Here is a 26,281-nt window from a genome sequence, read left to right as displayed (position 1 = left end):
TGTGTGTCTGTGTATGTTTGTGTCTATGAATGTGTGTGTGTGTCTGTATATGTATATGTGTGTATGTGTGTGTGTCTGTCTGTCTGTGTATGTGTGTGTCTCTGTATGTAGTTAAGGTACTAGCAAGGTGTAAAATAGAGTATATTATGAAAAAACAGAGCAGAAGTTTACACACTGGGCTACTATTACACAGGGAGCTAGGTCATTTGCTAGGAGCATTGTAGTTAGGAATGAGAGAAACAATACTTAAAACAGATTATAGGATATGGAATTCAAGAGTGAGAAGAATGGAGAGTTCTGACAGAAATGGGAATAGCCTGATCAGGAGGCTTTTTTGTAGCTAAAGATATCTAGTGTGTCATCTTAATTTGTAGGTTGTTACTTTTCTATAATGTCTCAGAAACATAAAAACATACAGGTACTAATATAACATGCCCCCTGCACATGCAAGCTTGCTAGTTAGACAGCAGATAAAAGTAAAATTATACACACACACACACACACACACACACACAAACATCTTGCAAAACTGAAACTTTGAACTCATTGTGTTTTGATCAGATGATTTCAGATGCCATTTTAATAATGATAGCATCTTCCAAAAATGTATGTATACTGGTCAGAGGAATATTACTCTTAGGCCTATGTATTAAGAGTCACAACAGAGAAAATTCTGTGTTGACATTATTCTTGTTTTTCTCTCTTTTTAATTCATTTTCCTGCGGAGAGTTTTTGGACATCTTTGGAGAATGGAAATGTCAGAGATGATTTTAGTTGTTATCGAAAAGCTTTAATTTAGTTTACAAGGTTTTTTTTTTTCCTCAACTAATAGTGCCAACAGACCCAGGAAAGTTTTGAAAATGTCAATGTGGTGCTGGTTCCTACAGCTGCATCAGGAGGATGCAATGCGTGTTCAGGCTTGGCTGTGGCCTCCACACTAGTGATGGCAAGTGCAGCGACAGTCAGGTCACCTTTCAAATGTGTCAGCTTCTCCGGAGAGCCAGCTGCCCACTGCCTCTCCCACTATTGAAAGCTATTTGGTAATTCATGGACAGGGCTCTTCAGGGTACTCCCCAACTGCACCTGCCACCTCGCCTGCTTTATGCAAATCCCGTGTTAAAAATCTACATAGCTGGCTGCGAGTAAGAGAATTATAGACATGCATTTACCTTTTAACTATTATAATAACATAAAAACTTTAATATGTTGCTAAAGGCTTAAAGAATCTTCCGGGTCCTAAAAAGAATATGTTGAATTTGACATGTTTTCTAAACTGAAATTTTTATAATTAAAGTAATTATCTGATGTTGCTTTGTATTTCCAAATGAATGCATATTGTGACCTATATAGCATATGATAAAGACTGTAATTATGCAAAATATAGTAGGGGAAGCTATTGGAGTATCTCTAAACCACCTGTGTTATTTCTTTTTAACAAGAATTTTGTTGGAAATAATATTTTTTTCTAAAATAGATACAATTACAAAGTTCCTGGGCCACTTATACACAATTATAAGATTGACATAGCTCTTACCCTGTAATGGTCAAGGTTGTCTTCTGGAGTTGGGAGACCCATGTAACGCTCTGTGTACACTGAGTCTGGGATAGGAAAAGAGAAAAGAGGTCCTTTAATAACAGCATTTCTTACATCTATCACATCTATTACATTTTCCTATCTTCCTGTGCCTTAACTCATGAAGGCATCTCCTCCACCAAGCCCTGCTAATGAGGCCAGAGATGCTGATGGCCAGGCCACACTCTCAGACTGAGGACTCCTCTGCAGCACTGACGCATCTGGACTCAGCCCTCAGGATCAGGGTACTGGGTGTACAGACTAGACAACCTAAAACACAACCAGCAACTGACCCGCAGAGAGGCCCACTCAATCAGAGTCATCTAGTGCCTCTGTTGTCTCATTGTGGTACAAAGACAAACACATCCCTCATGCTACGATAATCGATCTCCTTTTGGGAATATCTAGCAATGATCAATTCCAAGTGACTTCCTCAAACCTTACATTTTGGGCAGGTTGAGATCCACTATGGTGAAAAGAAAGAATTAACAGTCCATATTGACACAGCTGCTTCATCATAATTCAAGTTAAACATTTGTTTTCCCTCACGTTATGGGGAGGTCTCAAGTTTTGTGCTGTAACACTTGAGCACTGCGAACAGATTACATTAATATCTGTCTGCTGAACTGACATAAGCTCTTTTATATATAAATATGGTAGAATAACAGGTTGCACAATTGGTTTAGTTATTTTGGGTAATTAAACATAACTTTACTCAATTTAAAAATTTGAAATCCTATATTATATAGTACTCTAAAATATCACTGATGGAATTTTGTTGTTGTTGTTGTTTTGTAACTTATTAGTGTCTATTCTTTGTACAAAGTGTGAGTTTAATAAAGAGATCTCATTCAAGTACATGCTGCTGTGCCTACTTTCAGCCCATCCCCCTGCTGACCCCTTCACACTACATGCTTGTCTCCTTGGTTTTTCCAGACAGTCCCCTTCTACTCTCATGTCATACTTACAGTCCTTTATATTTTAATGTCAATTCTAGGTTTTACATGTGAAGGGAAATATGTGACATTTGTCTTTCTGAATCTGATCTCTTTTGCTTTACGTGATGTTTTAAAAGCTGCCTCCTTAAATGGCCAGATTGCAGTAAATGAGACTAAAAATCATGTGTTGCCTCTATGCTTGACTCTCCCTAGACTGAACGAGTATCTCGACGTTCATTCTATGGATTCTTTAAAACCTTTTATTGCTTAAAGTCAATACTGTGATGCTTTGCAGTGACTGAGGCTTAGATTAAAAACACGGCTGAAGAGTGTTTGGTCTTCCATTACTACCCCCTCCTCCTAAGTGAGCAGTAGTAATAGTAATATCTGTTATTTTACTTAAAGTGAATATGGACTATGTGTAATTTTATGTATCTACAGATCATTCCTATAAAAATATAGCATCTTAAAGGACACTTAAAAGTAAAAGATAATGATCTTTTCATGTATATTTTAATTTAAAAAATCAAATATTAGCAATATTGCTTATGTATTTAATAGGGGGAAAGCAGTCTTTGAGAGCAATATAAAACTTTTTCAACATCTATTCTACAGCCCTCAATCTGCTTTTCTCAGGACATGCCACTTTTTAAATCTATATTAACCATGTTTACATGTGTATTAAGATCTGAAATTTTTTGAAACTATACTTTTTAAAAATATGCATAGCTACATACTATAGTTGTGAAATTTTAGAGCAATGTCTTGAAACATCACTTACATATTCATTGTCTTCAATTTTGAATAAAATTGTTTAAAATTACACATATATTAAAAGCTCTCTTTCGTTACTGTGTATTAGGCCGTGTACATTTAATGAACTTCTCTTACATGTCTGCAACCTCACAAAGGCTATTTTATTATTTGATTGACCACCAGAGGTCTCCAGAAACAAACCATCCAACAAAACAATTAATTAGAAACAAAAGTATCACAAGGAAAAACAACTCCATTGTGTGCAAATTAAATTGTATCTGAGCCTGCCAAGTTTTCAGCGGAAAGATGGTGGAAAGATTTGCACATTGGCTTCTCTTGACTTGGAGAGAGTTTCAAAGATGAGTGTTTGCAGGATTTGTGCTGCCATATATTAGGGTATAGATATTAACAAGCACACACTTTATCAACAATTCCGTTCTTGCACTGCTACATAAGGAACCTAAGTGAGATCAGAGAATGCGTGAGAAAATATTGCATCCCCTTCCTAACCCTCGATGTTCATCTCTGCCTAGCCTTGCCCTGGGCGTTGTCATGTCAGAAAATGATGCTGTATGGTCTATCTCATGATGATGATGATATTCTAGTACTAAAATACAGTGGGAAACCAAATCCTCCTAGAAACTCAACTGTTCCTGTCTCTTCTTCCTGGAACACCCAACTAATATTTAACCTTCATTCAGAGGAAAAGAGATAGATACTTCCTCTCCTCTATTTATATGTGAAGTCCCAAATCAAACTCTAATAACAATAAAGAAACATTTATTTGAGAAATGTAGCACTAACACTGTTTTAAAACTCTGGAAACAGGCTTGTTGATGAGAAAGTAAATGTGTAGGTAACACACAATGGCATTCGGGCTTGTGTAACAGCAGAACAAACGAGAACATCTTATACGACTCTGTAAACAGCCACAGAAAGAACCCAGCCTATTATTTTCCATAGAAACACAGAAAACTAAAATAGGAATGGCATTCTCACTAGAATGTTAAGGTCGACACTTAATAGCTCAGTGCATACAACAGCAGTTACATACCATAGTACTCCCACCGTGACACGGGTGCCACGGCTATTCCACACTTGAACACGCCACTTCCAGATCCCAGGACCATTGAGGTTACGTACCCTCCATATGACTGGGGAATGGAAACAGTTATTTTTATGGAGGTAAAGGAATAAGGACATATGGTAAGCGAGTCGCGGTTTCCACATTTCTCACATCTTTATATACTGTGCCTCTTTAGAGATAGAAAGCATGGTATACGAGGCTTAAATTGGCTTTAATTGGCCAGTATCTAAAGTATACACTTTCAGAGTCCTGGTCCCTTTTCATAGACATCAGGAGAACAAGAATGGGACATTAGTGGACCCTAGTGATCATACAAAAATTAAAGAAAATAGTAAATAAAAACAATATGCAGAGAACCTTTGCTGATTAATAAGATATCTCTTTTTTTCTTGCCTTCTTTTCTTTTTGCCTTCTCCACCCACCTTCCTTCCTTCCTCCCCACTCTTGCTCTGGCCTCTGTATCTCATCACAATAAACAGAGTTACATGTCTTACTCAGTAGGCATTTAGGAAGCCTGCTGCTCAGAGGCCCAAGACATGACAGACAGGATTTTCATCTCCAAAGATTTACATGCAAAAGATAAATTAACCCCCAGTCTGTTAAATTCTCTAAGGAGTGCACACAAATCCATGAGTCAAGACAGCTACTCACCCAGCCCCAAATCGCAACTCGCTTGCTGTCCACAAATCCCATTTTTAAAAATTGCCTAAAACACACGAAAGAAGTTTGCAAATCAGTTTTCCACTGTGTATAGAGAAGTAAGCTAACCACATAAATGTGAAAAGCTGGTCCTTTTTTATCTCCTTCATTCTATTACAAATTAAGAGCAACAGAACCAGTGGTCAAAAACACCTCCGAGCAGTATCTACCATGCTAACATCAGAACGACATGAAGAAGGGTTGAGTCCATAAAAATTCTGTGTGTGTGTGTGTGTGCGTGTATGATTCACAGAAAACAAATCCTGGCAGTTTTTTTCACAGCTTTATATAAAAATTTGCAGCCCAGATGCACTTTTCTTTACATAATTGAATTTAAATCTCTCCAGATGTTTTTCAGTTTGAAAGTGGTTACCCCCTGCAATAGAAAAAGACAAGGGCATGGAGAACATCTGAGAAGGTTTAGAATTGTCTCTGTACTCTTACCTGAGAATTTAAACACAAACATCTAAATCCCATCCTGGGCTGGGTGTTGATTAGCTAGCTCAGCACCATTAAATGAAAGTATATTTTCTTTGATGGATTAAGAAACATCTTTGTCACCCAACTGTGTCAGGAGTTGAAATGCAGGTAAAGAAATATGATCTTTGTTTTATACTCCTATTTTTTTAAAGTCTTATCCTTAAATCAAAAGCCAATTTTTTTTTTTTTACTTAAGAAAGTCTAGCAAATATAATGTGTAATTTTGTGGTGTTATAGGAGGTGTAGAAGTCTTCCTGTTGATGGACAGTGGATTTTGCTTTCAATTGGTGGTATGTGTCCAAGGCTGCAGAGACAAGTGGTACCAAAACAAATTAAGAGTTCTTTTCAACTTTTCTCCTTGTCAGTCTCCTTAAATACAGAGAGGATCTGAATCATGATTGCACAGGGTGATACACCTTTACAAAGTAAACATGTATGCTATCACAAGGTCACTCCTGGTCATTTTCCTGTCTGAAAAGTGAAAATAAATTAAAATGTTTCTTTTTGCTGTATTCCACAAATATAGACCTGAGTTTGCACTTGATTTTGAACTTCATACCTGACTTCTTTCATTCAGTGTTATTTGGGGAGTCGTCTGTGCTCCTGTATTCAGTTCCTTTTAGTTACTGTAACAGTATTCCATTGTATAAGTAGTACTGCATATCATTATTGTCTTAAACTGGGACTTTAGTTTATAAATATTGCACTCAGTGATTTTAGCATTTTTAGAACTTAGATTCATGGGGTTACAGAAACCATAGCTTCCTCTGATAGAAAGGTGACCAATCTTACTGGATAAAAGCTTATTTTTTTTACAACAAAATCTCTAATTTACCCTTTTGTTAATCTAAAATTTCTTTTACATTTTAAAGAAAATGGTCAGTAATTAACTTTGGCATAAGGAACTTCATTCACTTAGAGAGACTTATCTAACATCTTTTATTTTCTTTATTTCTCTTTAAAGTTCTTTTTCTCCATACAATGATCTTCCACGGATGATTCTGAATCTCTCAGTCTCTAATTTACAACACAGTCTCAAACCGCTGATTTATTAGACTTCTTCAAACACTTATCAGATTGCTTGGGAACCCAAAGGTTGCATATACAATTCACCAGCTAGATCCAGTTGAACAGAAGAGTTGGAATAGACTGGATTCTAATCCTAGTTCTCCCCAACAAATTGTTTCTTTACTTGAAATACATGATAAGAATACCCCCCCCTCCCTGGGATGCCTTGCAGCTTAAGCTATGTGTTTACCATAGTATGATTCTCTCTTTTAACCCAAAACACATCAGTTTGTATTTGTATGGGGGAAGGTCAGAATGAGATGCCCAGTATATACTTAATGAAGCTCTCATAATTGTGATTCATGACAGTTGTGCCCCAAAACTTTCCAAAAATAGAAGAGTCACCCTTATCTAGGCTGTAGGAGCCAGTTCTTGGACTGCCTTGCTATTAGTCTCTACAAGGTTGAATATACATTCAACTTCTCTACCATGTAGTTCTGACTATAAGGGATGGGCTCAACTATTTAGCGAAATGTTTACCTAGTGTGATAGTTAAATTTAATTTTCAATTTGATTGTACTGATACGTGGCCTAAGCATTACTAAGACAAGCCTTGCATGTATCTCTGGGTAAACAGTGAACAGAAGACCCACCCTGAATGTGAGCAGTACCTTTCCATCAGCAAGGGTATAAATAAATAAATAAATAAATAAATAAATAAATAAATAAATAAATAAATGAGGGAGGAGAGAAGGCCCACTCTACTATCCCATGAGGTAGACAGGCTCATCACAAGTTTTGCTACTCTAATTTTCTACCTCACCACGGGCCTGGAAGCAACAGAGCCAAGGGCTGTGGACTGAAATCTCTAAAACCATGGTGCAGAGTAAGTAATTTCTCCTTTTAAGTTGTTTAATCCTATATTTTATAATTGTAACAAAAATCTCACTGACATTCATCATTGGGACCAAGAGACAGGGTCCTTGCTGTGACTCATTAGATCTCATAACTCAGAAACATTTGGCATTCGTCTGGATTAGAAATTCAGAAAAAGAAATGCTTTGAAGAAACTGGCTAGAATGCTGTCAGCAGAGGTTAGTGAGTGGTCATGGTGGGAGCTTGGAAACCCAGAGTGCCTGTAAGGATGTAGGCAGCAGCACATCCTACTCATTAGGAATCAGATGGGGGTGGGAGGAGGCCGAGGGAATTAACCAACAATTGGACCAAAGGTCATTGTTTTACTGTAGTAAAGGACCTGTCTACCTTTGTCCCATGTCCTAAGACTTTGTGGGAGGCTGGGTTTTATGGTGAAAGACTAATTTATTTGAGGGAAGAAAAGTCAGTACTGCCTAGCATTCAGTGCTTGGCATGATAATTGCTGGTTGCTTTCCGCCAACTTTAAAGTGAAAATTGTCATCAAAGCGCACAGAAGAAAGGGCTGAAAACACTGTGGTTTGTCCTTATCCAACTGAACCAAGAATAACGGATTGACATCTCTCAAACCAGGACTCCAAATGAATCCTTCCCCTTGAAAGTTTCTTCCGCCAGACATCGTGTTGCAGCACCCGGAAGTCTCACTAACAAAGTCACTCCTTCCTCAGTTTATCCCTGGGTTTCATGGAGCTCACCCTCAACTCTTGGATGACGGTAGTGTATATGCCAACTCCCTTTCTCAAGTCATATAGAAATAAAAACTAAAAACTAACACTGGTGAGGGATTATAAATTCATCCTCCAGTACCTTCAAATTCTTCATATTTTAGAAAGAAAGAGAAAGAACAAAGGAAAGAAGGAAGGAAAGAAAGGAAGGAAGGAAGGAAGGAAGGAAGGAAGGAAGGAAGGAAGGAAGAAAGAAAGAAAGAAAGAAAGAAAGAAAGAAAGAAAGAAAGAAAGAAAGAAAAGAAGTCAATGATATCTGAGTTCATCTCTGAGTTGCTTACCTGGCTGCTTCAATTTGATCTTCAACTTCCAACGTTCCCAGTCTTCTGTTGATCGCATGCATGATCTTATCTCCTTGGTAACCACTTCCTCTGCCGTCAAAGCTAGCTACTATGATCTTTTCTGTGCTTGCAAGGTAAGTGGCCCAGTTCAGTCTGAAAGAAGGCTCTGCTTTTTGACTACAGGGTCCTGCATATCTGTGAAAAGTTCCACATTTAAATAAAGAACACTACCATTTTTCTCCTATGGATCAGGTATTTGTATCCTTCTCAATCATGGGCCTGAAAAATCATAGTAAGCACTGAACTATCAAGAATGGGTTCATTTATAGAGGAACTTTAATCCAGCAACAAGGCTGCTCTGACAAGGATCACATCCAAAGGTCTTCTATGTCTGTGTGATCTGGCTGAAATGTAGACCACACCTTTAATCCCTCTAGCTGGAATACAGGTAGCCCTTAGTGCACATGCTTAATCCTACAATGAAAGCAAAGGTTGTTTGTAGAAGGAAGCAACCATGTTTGAAAGTGACATCTAATTGAGGGGCAGACAGTGATCAGAGACAGTAAACACCCAACTCACAGGAAAATAGCAGAAAGGGGAGGAGGGGTTGGGGAAGAGGTAAAGAGAGATGGAGCAGGAGTGGGGGGGGGGAGAGAGAGAGAGAGAGAGAGAGAGAGAGAGTGTGACTGAGACAATTTTACAGAGACAAGTTGTATGTGAAGACAGGAGCCAGAGAATAAGAAGGAGCCAGAAGATTAGAACAAATCCAGAGTTAGTTTGAGGTTAAGCAGAGCAATTTAGTGAGAAGGAGAGTTGGAGAGGAGTTTAGACCAGAACTGTTGAGTTGAACCTGCCAGCCAGAGTTTAGAAAGAACTAGATAATGGTAAGTTTATTCAGTAGTAAGTCTCTGAGATGACAATTGCATTCTTTTAATTTGGCAACATGACCATTATGGCTGTGTGTGTTTCCTTTAAATACATCCTAAAGATTTGTATTTGAACACTATCGTCAAGCACAGTCTATGTTTTAAGTACTGTGCAATCTTAAAAATAGAAAATGTTATTTATCAAATACTAGGGATAGGGGAAATTGTTTTATAAAAATAACAATGATGACTAGTGTAGTTTTTCCATCTCGGTCTATACATTTATTTCCTAGGTTGGGATTTCCTTAAAGACTTCGACTAGAGCATCACATGCTTTTCATTCCCTCAAGGCTCTTATATAGTGTTGCCCACTCTGAGACTCTATACCATGGTAGAAAGGACCATAATATGAAAGAATGCTAGTATTAAAACCTCAAGGACAAAGAAATATAAACTTGAAATAAGTATATTATTTATCGGTGCAAGAATTTGAACTTTGCTGTATTTGCAACCTTTACAGCCTAAAATCTACCACACGTATAGCCATATATACAAATCTCGTGTGTATCAAGAGATAATCCCTAGAAGCTTATTGCTTCTTATTTCAATGTCCTCTCTGCACAGTCTACATGACTTCTGGGTACATACACATCTTCTCTAATAATAGTTCCCTCTCAATTCATTATTTTTCCTATTCATTGACTGTTGCAACCCCACAATGAACAACCAAGTCCTGCATGAATGCCTCTACTAACACACTCTTGCCTCTTCTTTAGAGATGGAAGTTAAAAGAACTTTCATTTAAGCAAAATATCACATTGTTTTAATTTAAAACTAAATGTTGTAGCATTCTAAATTTAAACAGGCGAACATATTCATGCATTCATATATGAGTAAATATTTTTTTTTGTAACATGAAATTCCTTGGCCGTGTCCATGACAGAAAACTTGGTAGATTAAAAGTGCCCTTTTCTTGCTTGTCAGGAAGAAAAGATGGAGATGAGAACCAGAAAAGGCCAGTGGGGCTCCCTTAAACTCTAGGGAAGCAAAGCAAATCGTATGATTATGACAGAGAGAAGTGTAGACCTCATTTATTAAATTAAGAGAAAACACAGATGGGATTTGTAGGTACAAGATGGGAGGGGGAATAGCTGTATGAAAGAAGAGAAGTATTGGCTTTATATGTCACTAATCTGTACCCCCAGAAAATTGCAGCATTTGAATTACTCTCTCTTGAATACTTACACGTCTAACAGTAGAGGATATTTCTTGGATTTATCAAAATGAGGAGGCAAGATCATTTGATACCAAAACCCTAAACAAGCATAAAGATTAATTAGTGAGTTAAAAAATAGTTATTAGTGAGATCTCATTCCTTATTTCTCAGTAATTCCTCAGAGTTCACCAATTTGTTAAGTTAGACAGAAAAAGAGAAGGATCAGCTTAGGATCACATTTTAAAGATGTAAAAACCAGCTGTTTAGTTCACAAATGCAAGTTACTGTGGTGGTAAAACAATTGAACTGTTCCTAATACAGCCGTGGAATCCATCGATGCCTCTAAAATACAAGTGCATTTTAGGATTCCTAATGTTTTGTTTTTATGCTTCTGTTCTTTGGCACCCAATCTACTTATCTAGCTTGTTTACGTTCTAAATTTTCCTCCCAAATGTTTTCCTCTTCTCGAATTTCCTTGAAGCTGTTTAGAATTTGCAGTCGGCCATAACTCTTTTAAAATCTGGATGATTTAATAGCGATTTTATAATTCCCATTGCCATCCTAGACCGAAAAGCAGAGTCCTGTTTTCAGCTCAGCTTTTCACAGAATGAAGTCGGCTTCTGTGGAATAAACTGCTTTCGTGTTCTGTGGGCAATTCCTTGGATCCATTTAAATTCTTGTGCTTGATTTAACATCGGTTTAATAAAAAAAAAATCTTAAAAATAATGAGTCAGTCTTCTTTGCTCTCAGAGTAAATAAGTCTAATAAATCCAAATGAGAGTTTCACATCCTCAGGAAGACATAAACTATAGGCTCAAAAACCCAAACCAAACCAAGACAAAAAACAAAAAACAAACAATCAAACAAACAAACAAACAAACAAACAAAAAAAACCCTGATCTCTAGAGGTATTTCTTATGTTTACTTTCCCTTTTGCTTCTTGATTGATTTTCGGAATGACTTTGGTTAAAGAGAAAAAGAAGGATTCAATGGTCAAATATTTACATAGATGGGCTTATCTTCTATCTGTGCTTCCTAATCATTTTATATTTTTTATTCAATGTGTAGGTACGAAAAAAATATAATTTTCTATTATAATTTTAATCAAATATCAAACTATTAGCCAGACTGACTGATATTTTTAATGCATGCACCCATCACGATTCTTGTCTGGCCTGCACTAGTTGATTAGAGGGGTTTTAACTCCATCTTTTTGTAAAACAGCAGTTTTTCTGTGAGACGAGGGGTTTTTGAGGTCCCAAGGTCTCAGATCCTTAGGCCAATCACTTGTCCTGTAGTGAGATTGGCTAGAGCCTAATGGGTCTCCCCCCCCACCCCCACCCCCCGTTATGTTAGTTCCCCTCCTTTGCTCTATGAAAATTTTCTTTTAACCACATGCCCTCCCCAGCCCTAAAACCTAAGGACTCCCACTGTGTGCCACCGAAATAGAATGGCGTCTCCATATGCACTGCAGAACTCTGCACCAGACTGTCAAAATGAGCTCTTTACATTCAAGATGTCTCAGGGACAAGGAGCAGTGGCACCCCTGCTGGGTCAGAAGGTGTTTGTTATCGAGGACCCTGGTGACACACACATTCCCTTTGAGCAGCGTGCTAAGTTATTCTGCTAAAGTGGGCCCTGCTTTCCAGGGCCTGTCCTACCCTTTACAATGACAAGGGTTGAATACTTTATTCATTTTCTTTTAAAAAGTATTATTAGTTTAGGTTATGTGTATATGTATCTCTCTGTGTGGGCTTGTGAATGGAAGAGCAGATGCCCTGGGAATCCGGAAGAGGGTGTTGGAATTCTTGGAGGTGGAGTTACATAGTTTGTAAACCACCAGGTATGAGCGCTTGGAAAGGAACTCAGGGCCCCTGCAGGAGCTGTATCAGCTCCCAATGGTTGAGGCATCTCTTCAGCTCCATATTTCCAATTATGCTAAATTAAAAATCTAAACTCATCAGTCATGAAGTCCCATAAGTCATTATTCTTGAGTGGAAAAAGAAACAAACAAACAAAAAAACCCAAGGATTTCTAACTCAAATAAATCTACTGTTCTAGTGGTGTCTGAGAGCAATCCATGCTTACAACACACCCCACCTGAGCTCATTAGGAAACAACAACCCCTCCCCCCTCCCCAAAAAAGCATGAAGTTTAAACATTTTAGAAACAACCTCAAAATTTTAACATAATCATCTTAGGTGTTTTCTAACTCTACGGTGCAGAGATAAAATATATCAGGTGTGATTTAGCTTTGCCATTATGCTTTTACAATTAACGATAGCTGGTAGAACAGAGTTACTAACTTGATGAACTAACCTCTCTATAATACATTTCCCCCAAACGCTCTTGACAAAATGCATTTTATGTAGAGTCCTGTTTTAACACACACACACACACACACACACACACACACACAAAGCAAAAGTAGTAGTTGTTGTAATAGAATGTTTGATGGAAAAAAATAACCTTTTAAATTAGATTCATACAACACAAAGCACATATCCTCAGACCAAACTGTCTCATTATTTGTATTTTATTATTGTTTTCACGAAAAACACTATTCCAAAAGACCTGTAACTTACTTGTTCCATTCAAAACAATGAAGTCCAATTTTTTTGAAGGCATTTGAACATCCTGGAGCATTTTATCCAAAGCAGAATTGTCTTCCAGGACTCGTAGCTCTAAACAAACATATGAAGCAGCCATAATTCATAACAGTACAAAGAGGTTAGGTCACATGAGACAACAGTGAGCAAGCGTGCACTGTGGCAGTTGGGCCTTGCTTGCACACTTCAGGTAGGAAGGCTTGTGTCCAACTCCTGGGTAAGACACTAATGCCAAGGGAAAACCCATGCTAGTCCTATTCACGTGCATGCTTTCCTACCAGCCGGTGGCAGGGGAAGTATGACAGAGTACCTTTATGGTCGGTGCTGCGATGCAGAGTGTGGAGTGGCAGACCAGGGCCTGTGAATGAAAAACAGGTTTTAGATGAGGATAGCATGCATGTGTGAACTTTCAAACACATACCGTCTGACCAAAGCAGCTACTGCAGGAGATAAGAAGCTTAGCTCTCTCCTCCACACCCCTACTTTTTTTCTCACTAATAACTACAATTAAGTGAAGGATGCATTCCTACAGAGGCACAGGGCTCAGGTAAAGGGAGCTGGAAATGGACCTCTGCTCTGGTGGACGTCCTGGGCAGGCTACCATCTCCATGCCCAGTTTCCTCATCAGCGAGCTGAAATTACAGCTTAACCTTCCCCATTCTCTGTGACCACATGTTGACCATACTACCACTGAGGCCCTGTGATCCTTGGAGGGTGAGTGGGCAGAGCTCTGGAACCAGCTTCACCTGGAGGAGGCGAGTCCGCTCACGGTCCCCCCACTCAGGAGAGTCTGGGAGCCAGGAGACACATCTGCAGTGCCTAACTTGGATAAGCAGTTTCTTTCTGGCATGGAAATGTGTTTTTCTCACCAGCCCGTATCCTCACTATTTATCCCAACTGTGGTAGCTGTGGAGTGGAAGGTAATGTATAGCAAAGCTATCTTGTGATCTATTTAATTTTGATGCATTTAAATGATATATTTAATTTCTATATTTGCTTGAAAAAAAAAACCACAGTGAAGGCACGGCTAGACATAGGTTTGAATTCTGGCTGACTTGCTGGATAGGTTAGGTCAGTGTGTCTAGGTGCCAATAACTTTTCAGATAAAGTGACGATAATATGTACTTTGGAGCGTTTTATTAAGGTTTAAATAAGATCACAAATATTAAGCTTTTAACACAGTTCCTAGTATAAAGCACATACCCAAGAAATGATGGCAGCATCCAGCCATACTAAAGAACACTAAAGAAATGCATCAGAGAGAACAAAATACCTCAGGGAAAGAAGAACAGGATAAGTCCTTTGAAGCTCCCTTTGCCATTGACTATGCATTTTTAGAGTATCAAGACTCATTTTCTCATTTTAAAAAGAAGCCTGGTACAGCATTAGAAAAGAGGACTCAGAGAAGCCTCTTTGATCTTACTGTATGACTCAAATGTCACTGTGGCTCCCCTTACCCAGGCTTCTAGACTTGGAATAACAATTAACAGCAGCAATATCAACAGAAGACAGGGTAGTAAGGATTCTGGGAGATAGGCAGTGTTTTATTAACTTAAGGACAAATGCATAAAATAATTATTTAAAACCTAGAACACGTGGGTATCAAAGAATGAACTCAGGGAAGAAAGTATTGTGTCTACATCACACACTATGAGTATAGAAAAGGACTCGGGTGTCTTCAAGGGCTCCTAGGTTGCCAAAGGAAAAAGGGCTGAGCAGAGAATTAAAAATAGGCTCTTGGAGGAAACTCTCAGGGTCTCCTGCCCCTAGGGGCTGTAGGGACAGGAGTTTTCACAGATCAAGCATTGGCTCTTCTTCTTCCTCAAATCAATGCAAACTTACCCCAACATCCCAGCTGATAGTACGTTGCATCTTTACTAAATGACACCGAATAATACTGACATCTTTCTGGATTCAGGTCACAACTAAGACACTTCACATTGGTGTGGTCAGTAAGTTGGATTCTGTAAAGCCAATAGTGGGGATTAAGTACTTCATCAAAACATATATGAGAGGAAGAAACTGACTAATGTCATGCTCCGGTCTCAGTGGACTCAGACCACCATAGCAACCCTCCAGGGGCTTTCTCTTCACCATAAAATGCATGTATTAACCTCAGTGTTCCATAATTAGGAAATGCCAGTAAACACCTAATGAAGTCATTGTTTTGGTTATCTATGAATGATAAGTGAAGTAATATAAGTACTTAAAACAATTCCAGTGTAATATTAATTAGGACAAAACAGACATGCAGACAGACAGACAGACAGAGACAGGGACAAGGAATAATCTGTCACTGAAAACCCCTGATGAAAATGTCCCAGCAGCACTCTTACTTATAAAGATTTCTTCCTCCTGGCATTTCTTTATATTCATTACTAATGTAGTATCTGAGAAGAAAACAAAGACAATATATATTAAATATGTTTTACAGAAATATTAACTATATCCCCTGATCTCCAACCCAGGCACACAGGCACACATGGCTGTACTGCATGAGTGTGTGCCTCTCTCCACGCTTGCTGCTCTGCTCTGCCCCTCCATTCCATCCAGAAGCTATCTCCCTCCACCATCTCTACCCAGGAGACTTTCTTTAAACAGTCTGAAATGTATGAATCCAGGGAGTTCTTCATGAATTGAAATGGTAAGTAAAAAAACGCAAAACAGAGCTTTTATAAGAAAAATGTGCTTGGACAGCTAGCTTGAAACTGAGAACCCTGCCCCCACTTCAAGTACCACTCCTGATTTCTGTCTTTTCTGTTTTATTACATAATCAGCATGGCGGTAGGGACTGTATACTCCAGAAAGTGGCAGAGCTCTCTCTGTAAAGTCTTCAGAAACTACTCTGGGCAATGGCAAAATTCTTCTGTGATGAGGCCAAGGAAGGAAGAGCCCAAGATCCTAATGGAAAGTAAAAAATGCCTTTTGCTGACAGCTCACGTAGGCTTTTAGTAGGCACTTAAAGCAAAGCTTTCCATAATCCAAAGAGCAAGGCCAAGCCACCGACAGATAAAATTAACTTTCTCAGTCTTTCAGAGAGCCCATGTCAGTCTGAAGTTAACAGAAGGCAGAGCGCCCCTGCAGCAGCCCAGGATGTTCATCAGAGACTGCAGCCCCTCCAGTGCAAAGCAGGTAAAACCGAGAGGTAGAACCGCTCGGTGGCATGGTGTCAAATCTGCTGAGCGTATGTGAAAATCATTAAGGCTTCCGTATGTTAAAAAGAAAAAAAAAGGATTGAACATATTCCAAATCAACGATTCTTTGTGGGAGATTTTCCTGCGCTTCTGTGAGAGGGCCTGAGTATAACGCACGGGTTTACAGCCTACTTACTGGTTATTAGAATATACTCACAGATAATCGCTGGTCAGAGCTTCGATACTAATGACTTCCCAGGCTCCTTTTGTAATAAATGTACAGTCCTGGCGGGGTTTTAAATATGAGATATATTAGACTCCCCTAGCAAAGTTAAATAGATGATTTAATCATTTATATCAGAAAGTCAAATAAACTTGAGATTGCTTTTGGGGGCATCAGTGTCCTATTCTGCGTCAGCCCATATACCACTGAAGAATTTGCATTAGTCTATTTCTGCACACCGCTCAATGTCCTGAAATGATGTCTACTGCAGTTAGGGAAGGAGGTCAGCTTGGGATCTGCTGCATGAGCACACTCACTTTCTTATCTTTCGGGATGTGGCAGATGTGTTTGTAGCCATCTTTGTCGCTGGTGATCTTGTAGAAGCTGCCTCCATCAGAGGTGAAGTGGGGTTCTGCAGGCCTAAACTAGACAACGACAGAGCAAAGAAATGTCACAGCGCCAATCTCACCTCAGGGTTAACCCCAGTTTCTGGATCTCCTCTCCAATCCCTGCATCCTTTGCTTGTCAGGTGAAACAAAAGTCGTCAAAATGACCATCTTCCCAAGTAGAAGATGTGGAGCAGAGAACAAACTCACAGGCTACTTTGGTGGGGGTAAATGGGAGAACGCACATAAAAATGCTCACAGCAGATACTGGACCCACAGACATGATTCCATTGTTCCAGAACGTATCTTGCAAGAATAATGGAGACTCCCAACCATATGGGCACACAACCTAACACTCTCTCTGTTGGAAGGAACTTCCTTGATATTGCAAGTGCACTTTCTAGAAGGCATCTAATTATCTTACTGTTTCAGGTTGGAAGTGGAAATTTTCATTCCCTTTTTTTTTTTTTTTTTTTTTACAGAATTCGGTTTGAAAGTCAGACTTCGTGTTTAACCACTCCTGGACTAGATGCCATCAGGGATCTCTGCCATAGATTTCCCATGGAAGCATTCATACAGTTATTTTTATCCTAAGCCATTTCATTTTGCTAAAGATGATCAACAAATTACAAAAAAATGGTTATGTGGAAATGGAGAACAAAAAAATTATTTATTTTTTTTAAAAGTTCAATAGGAGATAGTTCTCAGAAAATCGTGTTTAAATAGAAGAGGGTCTCTTTCCAGCCTGGAAGGACCATGTTGCGTTTCAATTTCTATTTCCTGGTTATGTTGCAAGCAGGTAGGGGATGGTCTTTTAAAATTGTTGGTTCACTTCGCCCTGAGTGTTTCCTCTCTCATCCATTCCCGTCTGGGGAAGGAAGGGAAATGCTTGCCTCTTCTATTTAGTGATTCAAAGTGAATTCATTTATGAAGCAAGCTGAGGCGTGCAGTACACTTTGTGTTCTCATTACAGAGTTCTCAGGCACATTCCCCTCTCTAGACCCATGTTCACAGCCTTATCTTTTTAATACATTTCCCTGTTTCCCCTGGATGGAGTTGTGCCTAGTAGAAATGTGTGAAAAGTGGCATCTGTCTGGTTAAATACAGAGAGGAAAAAACATATTTTTTTCAGAGAGTCGTGAGGAAGTGTAGCATGTCTCTTGCCATGGAGGAAACCACTTTTCTTGTTGGCAAACCTCTCTCCTCTGCCCAATCAGTGCCTGGAAAAAAAGGACATGGGAATGTTGTGGTAGCTCCCAGCCCAGCAGAGAGGGGTCGTCGTCTTCCTGGACTGAAGCCTCACCTCTCTCACCCAGGAGATGTGAAATGGTTACAGTCTTTGCTTCACTTCAGTCACCCTTTTTAAAAAGCTAGATGTCGTTCAGCTTTCATCTTCTGTGTAAGGTGTCATGGTGGCTGGAGTCCCTCCTCCCACCTCCCACCCCCAACCCGGTGCTTTCTTCCACAGTCTCAGACTTGAGTCTGGGGTGCTGTACATGTCAGGTGGTGGTGAGCAGAGGTGAGGAGCACCTTGCTTTCCCAGATAAAGAGCATCCTCAAAGTGCCTGCCAATGTGTGGTTTTCTCCAGAGAGGTGTGCAATGGACATTATTGGATCGGTACTGTTCTTGATGGCTGCCATCCAGGCTGGACTGAAAACCTTTTTCTGCCTCCAAAGTGTAGAACTCAAACAACAGGTCAAACAGGTATGTTCTGCATCCTGGCAGCCTTGCAGCTCACTGGAAACTCCAGTTACTTGGAGAATGTGCTTTGCTCATCAATTCTGCTCACGACTTTGGTGTTTGACTTGTCTTTTTCCTTCTTGGATATAGAGTGCATTTACTGTAAGAAGCACAGCTAACACTGAGATATGGGCCGACTCACGTTTCTATCAGTGACAACACAGTACCTTAGTATAGGACAGCCACATATTAACCAGCTCTGAGTAGCAGTCAAGATATATAGGAAATCCAAAACTCAGAACACTTACTCTTCCAACCCAGCCTGTGGTACTCATTTCAACATGCTGCTGTGCCTGAGGAGAAAAGAACAGTGCAGTGTTTCAGAGAAGATGGTAAAATCCTTCAATTTTCCTTTCTTTAAAAGATGGATATCTCATGTATCTCAAACTGCCAATATGACCAAAACCTTCAACTTTTGATCCTGTGTCAGTTTCCTAAGCACTAGGGCTACATGGGTCCACCATCAGATGCAAGTTTACGTAGTGCTGAACCAAGGCCTTCAGGCATGCTAAGCCAGTAACCCACCACCGGAGCTACATCCCTAGCCCCACACGATACACTACAAATGAAATTACACGTATGACAAAAGAAATGAAAACAATCTCTCATCCTGTAAGTCTGTTTATGTTAGTATTTCTCATGTGATTACATTGGATCATTTATCTCTGTAGCTTGGTGCTGCTGGCCTGAAACTCCAACTGGCATTTTAAATTTGGTATGCACAGAACTCAATGCTGTCCTTCACTTTCCTGTAGCCCAGCAGCCTGTTCTCAGACCTTTTCTTAGCCACTCAGTCTAGATTCCTGCTTTTCTCACTCTCTTCTCATGGAAGCCTCCCTTAGCTCCGTTTCTTCGGCCCTCTGTCCTTGCCTACAGACACTCCCATCATTCACGTCTTCTGGATGTTCCTAATGGGCTGCTGCTATGCTCTCCTAGTTGGATGTTCAGTTATCATTTATTCCTCTGGTCTATTATCCTCCCTGCTCAGCTCCGAGCTGATTTTATTTGGCAATGGTCAACTCTATTCCCATTAAATTCTCTTCATTTTAGAAACTGGAAACAGCTTTCCAACCCTTACAGGATAAATTCAAACACCTCAACATGGCCCTTGAGCCCAAATCTTAATCACTGGCCTTGTTTCCCACCCAGTTCCTTACTTCCAGCTTAGGTGGTAAGCGTGTTGAGTCCCTCTGTACTCTAAGATGTTCTCTATGGATGTCCTCAAGCAATCCTCAGCTGAGAGGGAACTTTCTTTCTTATCTGTTCACATAGGACATCTTATCCTAGATGGCTCTCTATCTTCCTGCAAGCCATTTCCTGATCGTGTTCACCCGACTCCAGCAGAGTATCTGTTATTACCCTCTGTATCTATCTTAAACCCTCCCATGCCACAGTGTCCTGATATTGTTGATGAGTCAGGAAGCAGAAAGCAAAGAGCTTTGGGTTTCCTGGTATGAGTTCAGGTATGTCCTATGACATAGGCACTTTTTAACCACACTGAGCCTCAGGCTTCAGTGTACCTACCATATTGTAGATTTGACTGCAGAGAAAGTCTAAAGGAATATCTTTACTCTCTCTACCAGAACAAAAGCATTTTTTTGGGAAAATGCAGGCTGTTTAGTTAATTTAAAAAAAAACAATCCCATAGCTTAGCAACGAGGTGGGGACATTTTAAGTAATGTAATGTTTCTTGCATCAACAAATGAGTGTGTCCAAAGTATGGAGCATCCCTCAAAGTCTCTGCCCTGTGCCCATTTGGGATGCTAGCAGCTAGGTGTGTGTATTGCAGAGTTCATGACCAGAAAGAAAAAGGAGGCACAGAGTGGTCATGACATAGATCTTTTAGACTTCAGCTCCAGCCTCTCCTGTGGCTTCTGGCTCTCAAGCCACTTTTGCTGAAATCCTCAGCCTCAAAGGACTTCAAAGTGTCCTGTCTGGGAACCTCAGCACCTCACAATTGGATCATCACTCGGTTCTCCTCGGCACTGGCACCCTCTCAGACTGATGGTTCTGTGTTTAGGTTCTAAGTCGGTTTTCTACTTAGAAATGGTTACAGTCTAGTAATGGATCTGTGCCTTCCTGGTATTTGTTTTGTTACCCATATGCTTAGCTAGCTATTTTCCATCTTTTATATTTTACCTGTTAAAATAACCTTCATTTTGCAACCTCTAGTCCTCATCCTGATCTTGAATATGGACATCAACATCTGTCGTCTGGGTTTCTAGTCACTCCTTCCCCCCAACCCCTAAATGATCACATCCACACCTACCACACCATGACTAGCCTGTAAAAGAGAAATGGGAGCTCCATTGGGTATCAAATATCTGACAGGCAAGACTGACCTCCTGCTTCAGAGCTGGATATGAACTCAGGGAGAAGAGAAACTAAAACATCTACTAACCTCAACCTTCAGTCACTCGGGTGACAAAGATCTCTCGTGTCACATGCCATTGGAATAGCAGAGCATCCCAGTAAAATCTTACCGATGGACAGTTCCAAGTTAGGTTGGCCTTATCATAGTCACAGATAGCCATCACGGAATAGTTCTGAATCCTCCTGAGCCACTGCAAGGAAATTCTTTCTTCTGTAACCCACACCACATCACATAAGTAGTGATCCCTGGAGATAAGAAGAGGGGACAGATTTCAGAAATTATGTGGTCGGAGAGATGGTACGGTGGATAAAGTATAAAGATTAAAATTCCTTGCAAGTATAAAGATTAAAATTCTGACCCCCACAGTCCAAGTACAAACCAGGAGGCCACCTGTAATCTTGAGAGGCAGAGACAGAGGATCTCCAGGTGGAGCTTGTAGTTAAACTTGACTAAACTAGCAAGTTCAGGGTTTAGTCAGAAACCCTGCTCAATAAATAAGAGTAAAGAACAAGCCATAAAGATGTCTCATGTCAAATTCAGGTCTCCACAAGCATGAGCACATATATGTGCCCACGCACATGCTAGCACACACACACACATAAAAGAAATATGAGTTTTTTTCTGATCTTGTTGAAAATGAACATTTTACTTGGTAAAGATGAATCTAGTTTGCTGTGGTTTGAATATGTACGGTCCCCATAGACTCTTGGCCCAGAGGGAGTGGTACTCTTAGGTGTGTTGGAGGAAGTACATCACTGTAGGGTGGGCTTTGAGGTCTCCTAAGCTCGTGCTATGCCCAGAGTGGTACACAGTCTCCTGCTGCCTTCAGATCAAGATGTAGAACTCTCAGTTCCATGTGTGCCTGTCTGCTGCCACGCTTGCCAACATGATGATAACAGACTAAACCTCTATCTGAACTGTAAGCCAGCCCCAATTTAATGTTTTAATGTTTTTCAGTTGCTGTGGTCATGGTGTCTCCTCACAACAATGAAGCCCTAAGACAAACTAATGAGAAGTAGAATTTTACATCATTAGGAGCACCATTTAATCACATAATACTTTTTTTTCCTTTTAGCTTAAAATGCAACTTAATTTCTGAAAGATGTTAAAGTATATCTAACAGAAAAAAGCAGCAGACACATCCTAAAGTGGCTTAACTCACACGACCGAAACCATATGTTTAAGACAGTGAAGTCCCTATCTCGATCCTTGGTACCAGGGAGTCAAGAGTGAAACTTTCCCAACTCCTCTCTGCTGCCTGAGAGTAATTTAGTGAGGTCAGGGACACTTGCAGAGATGCTATAATTTTCTAGTAATTTAACATACTCCCCATCAGTGTGTTTCCTGCTAAGTTGCTGCTGCTAAATCAGTGTTCCTAGCATCCAGGAGCTAATCAGTGTGCAGTGTCTGAGTGCTTCTCCACCTCCTGGGAAGGAGCCAGGGCTCCTAACTGAGCCCAGCTCTTCTGTCCTCTCGCAAAGCAGGGGAGTCAAGTGAGCAGAAGGAGTCTTGCACAGGACGAGTAATGTATCCTTGCAAAGAACTGGGAAGAATCAAAAATAAGACAAAGAAAAGATTAAGAAACATTAGTTGAGGGCCTGGATAGTAAATATTTTTAGTCTTTATGGTCTATGTGTCCTTGCTATTAAGAAGAACTCAACCCTTTTATCAACTTCACTTCAGATTGGGGGAAAAAGTAGACTCTACAAAATTTCACATCAAAGAACTATGACCCCAAAACACCTTCCTCAAGAGTCAAAAGATGGCCCCTGTGAATACTCTGCAGTATTTCAACACAAATTTATAGAACCAGTTCCAGCAGGCTGTCCTCCCCAGGACATACCTTAAAGTACTTTAGAACTGTATTGTGAGTTATAGCAACATGTGCGCAATTTAGGACTCACTCTTTTGCTAGCCTCCCTAACATTGTTTTCTTCTGGGTGGTTCTTTTTTTCTTGGATATTTTGCCCCTCCTGAGGGACGATTTTGGTAACTATTTATACATCACTTCTCTCTGAGGTCTGATCAAGGCCTGGCTCCCCTCTGTCAGGAGTCAGTTCATGGTGGGTCTTTCATCTTATTTTTTTCCTCTGGGCCCACAGCCTTGGTTGCTTCCACCTGGCCCCTCTAACTACTCCCCTTATTTGGCTTCTGCTGACAGCAGCTATCCTCTCCCATGGTCATCTTGTTTTCCTGGCTTGGCTGTCAGCTGCTGTGAGGCAGGGGCAACATGGGTCTTGTTCATAAAACAGGTGCTTGCTAATTTTTCTAGGAATGTCGCTCTCAGCAAAGGCAAGATTGGTGTTCTGAGTTTTTAGGACACATAGTCATCCCTCCTCAGAACTTCCATCTGTATCTGTCTTCCCTCCTTTCTTGGGCTCTGAGTCCTACAGAAGGTATTACTTGAGCACCCCAAGATCAAATACTCAGTGCTTCACAATTCCCCTTTTATGGAATAGATGTCTAATGTGCCAGTGCACTGGAAACCCTTTCGGTCTCTGTTATTTCAGTGGGGGTTTCAGGTGTAGAAGGCCTATGCATCAACCAGGCACTATGTTAACTCACATGATGCTACCTTCCCATTTCAGGTTTCCTCACGCTCTGCTGTCTTGGTCGTCATGATCTCCTGAACATCCAAAATAGTTTTCCCAGTTGACCTTTTCCTTCTACCTTGACCTTTATTCTGAAACAGCTGCTGTGCCCTTACTCTAGTTCTTAGCTGAAGCATCCGCATGTTTGTGGTATAGCCTACAAATCAGTGTTGCTAGCATCCAGGAGCTAATCAGAGTACAGAGTCTGAGAGTGTTTCTCCACCTCCTGGGAAGTAGCCAGGGCCCCTAACCAAGCTCTTCTGCCCTCACCCAAGGGAGCAGAAGGAGAGTAAACTCTCTTACCCAGGACGAGTAATATATCCTTGCAAAGAACTGGGAAGAATCAAAAATAAGACACAGGGAAATGAAGTTTTTCAAAATTAATATTCTACACCAAAGAAACATTTAGTTGAAGACTTAGATAGTAAAATTTTTACTCTTTTTGGTCTACATGCTGTCTGTTGTATTACCACAATATAGAAGCAGCTAGAAACAATGCCGATATTAAAAAGAATGGCTATGTTTCAATATAAAGGTTCAATTTAATGTCATGAATTTTTTATGGTTCTTGTCCCTTTCACAATGTAAAACCATGTATAGCTGAGAATGGTATGAAGATGAATGCCAGCCAGGATGTATTTGAATCGTGGATTCTCTTCTGTTATCCCTGGTCCTACCCATTCATTCCTATCCATCTAGATTCAACAAACACCACCACCACAATAAACTCTTTGGAAGCTGAAGCAGGCAGATTGTTGGAAGTTCAAAGCCAGCCGAGGCCACAAAATAAGACCATGTCTCAAAAACCCAAAAGAAAGCCCTATGGAGAATCTGATGAGATTTGTGAACCCATCTGTTAGGAGGAGAAAGTCTTTTAGCTCACAAACGCATGCCGGCACTCAGAAACACTCATCCTCTTTTAAAAAGTGTTCTGGTTGCAGAGAAGCAGAAGAGAAGAAAAGAACCCTGTCATGTCCCATGTCACCCGTGGTAGGTAGCTTTATCTACGAAAGCTGTGTTGTACCTCAGGCTTGGCCGTCCACACTATAAAGCCACTGTTTGCCGTTTGAAAACACTGAGTAATGGAATGTGGGAGGGCAGCCAGGGAACTCGTGTGCATTGGCCACCTTATGTGACCTGGCCACCTTCCCTGTCTGTTCCTAGATAAAGGTTAATGAACCTGGGTCTGATACCTTAGTCACTGTCAGAGGCTCAGAATGTACTCTGCACTCCAAGAGGGCTCAGTGGAGGCCTTTCACCAAGGTATAAATAAGACAGTCTGTTTTAAAACATTTTTACAACTGTACTTTCTTCTAATCACAGCCCCGAGCCAACGTTATACCAAGATGACACATCAGAGTTATGAAAAAGATATAAAAGGGTGGATGCCTTACCTCAACACTTGACTCAAAGGTTTAAGTCCCCACTGTAAATAAAAAGAACATGCCACCAGCAGGATTACCAACTATCTTTTGTAGGACAACTACAACACTGCTGACTGAGGAGGGGGCCGGTTCCTGAACAAACTTCCTCTCTCATAGTGAGTGGGAAATGCTGGGGGATTTCCACACCTACAGCCAAGCCTCCTTCTGAACCTGGATCTCCTGTCCTAAGTTGGGCAGAGGGACCCAACAAAGGCTTCAAAGCTTTGGAAATGCATCAGCCACCAGGAGAGCCTGGTTGGTTTTCATGTCGAAACAGTGAATTTCTGGATTTATGAGAGTTTATACTTGACTTGCAAGAAACTGGCTACTTCCCATACGCCTCAAGACTACTCTGTGAGGCAGGTACCATTGTGGTTCCTGTTTAGCAGATGAGGAAACACAAGTGTAGAGAAGTTAAGTAACTTTCCCAAGACCAACCAATCAGAAACCTCTGGAGCCGGACTTCAAATCAAGCAGATGGCTTCAGATTCCCCTGTCCCTCTTTGCCCCTCCTGTAAATATTTCCCTGTCCCACTGGGAAGTCCTACTATTTCATTCCACTCCTATGCTTCCTCAAGTGTACAACTCCTTTCTCAATGAAATCTACTTATTCCTTAAACTACGTAAAGCTAAATTTTACGAAGAAAGTCAGCTGGCTACACTCATAGGACATCCTGCTGTGACAAATCTTGAAAAGTGACTTCTTGTCCTTGCAAAGAGAAAGCATTTCATAAAAGGCTTTGAGGTGACATTGCTGCCTTAATTTGTGTAAATGTTTCAACTATACATTAATGATGCTTATGCTTTGCTAACTGGAAGGAATAGCGAAGGGGGGAAATGCTACCCAGAGCCACTGCAGCCTGGGACTGATTAATTCAGTGAGTCACCAAAGGAAGCAGGCGTACTGCCAGTGCCGGCCGTGGGCTTCATGCCACCCTTTGCTCTGATAGGGATGCCAACCCTCCTGGGTCCACTGACAGATTGCTGAGAAGAGGGATGGGTGGGATGGGATGCAGGAGGGTTGAGGGAAACAGCATTGTGTAGCACACAAGCCTAATCTGTCTGCTTTCTTACAGGCATCATCACCTGCATGCTGGCTGAAGGGATGGAACACCCGTCCAGTTTACCTCTTGCCTGGTAATCTCAGGCTTTGATGAGCCTAGTGTGTAGACCAAGGGTCATCTGGTGTTCAGAGAGATAGAGGGAGTCTTTATCTAGTGTGTCCCTTAAGGTCTGG

At 40.5% G+C, this 26,281-nt stretch overlaps 1 protein-coding gene across 1 annotated transcript in view; it reads right to left on the bottom strand.

The window, feature by feature from the left end:
• Dpp4 (dipeptidyl peptidase 4) overlaps positions 1-26,281 on the bottom strand; it is an 81,367-nt gene that overhangs the window by 11,034 nt on the left and 44,052 nt on the right. The window contains exons 11-23 of the mRNA XM_028769236.1: positions 21,139-21,274; positions 18,904-18,948; positions 16,846-16,953; positions 16,523-16,590; positions 15,508-15,561; positions 15,014-15,135; positions 13,482-13,529; positions 13,148-13,246; positions 10,592-10,661; positions 8,481-8,675; positions 5,006-5,060; positions 4,322-4,421; positions 1,535-1,599 (exon numbers count right to left, since the gene is read on the bottom strand). Coding sequence (XP_028625069.1) covers positions 1,535-1,599; positions 4,322-4,421; positions 5,006-5,060; positions 8,481-8,675; positions 10,592-10,661; positions 13,148-13,246; positions 13,482-13,529; positions 15,014-15,135; positions 15,508-15,561; positions 16,523-16,590; positions 16,846-16,953; positions 18,904-18,948; positions 21,139-21,274 — 1,165 coding nt within the window. The remainder of the gene's footprint in view (positions 1-1,534; positions 1,600-4,321; positions 4,422-5,005; positions 5,061-8,480; positions 8,676-10,591; positions 10,662-13,147; positions 13,247-13,481; positions 13,530-15,013; positions 15,136-15,507; positions 15,562-16,522; positions 16,591-16,845; positions 16,954-18,903; positions 18,949-21,138; positions 21,275-26,281) is intronic.

Source organism: Grammomys surdaster, unplaced genomic scaffold, assembly GCF_004785775.1.
Source record: "Grammomys surdaster isolate TR1022 unplaced genomic scaffold, NIH_TR_1.0 191, whole genome shotgun sequence".
Lineage (NCBI taxonomy): Eukaryota > Metazoa > Chordata > Mammalia > Rodentia > Muridae > Grammomys > Grammomys surdaster.
This window is presented reverse-complemented; position numbering and strand designations above follow the sequence as displayed.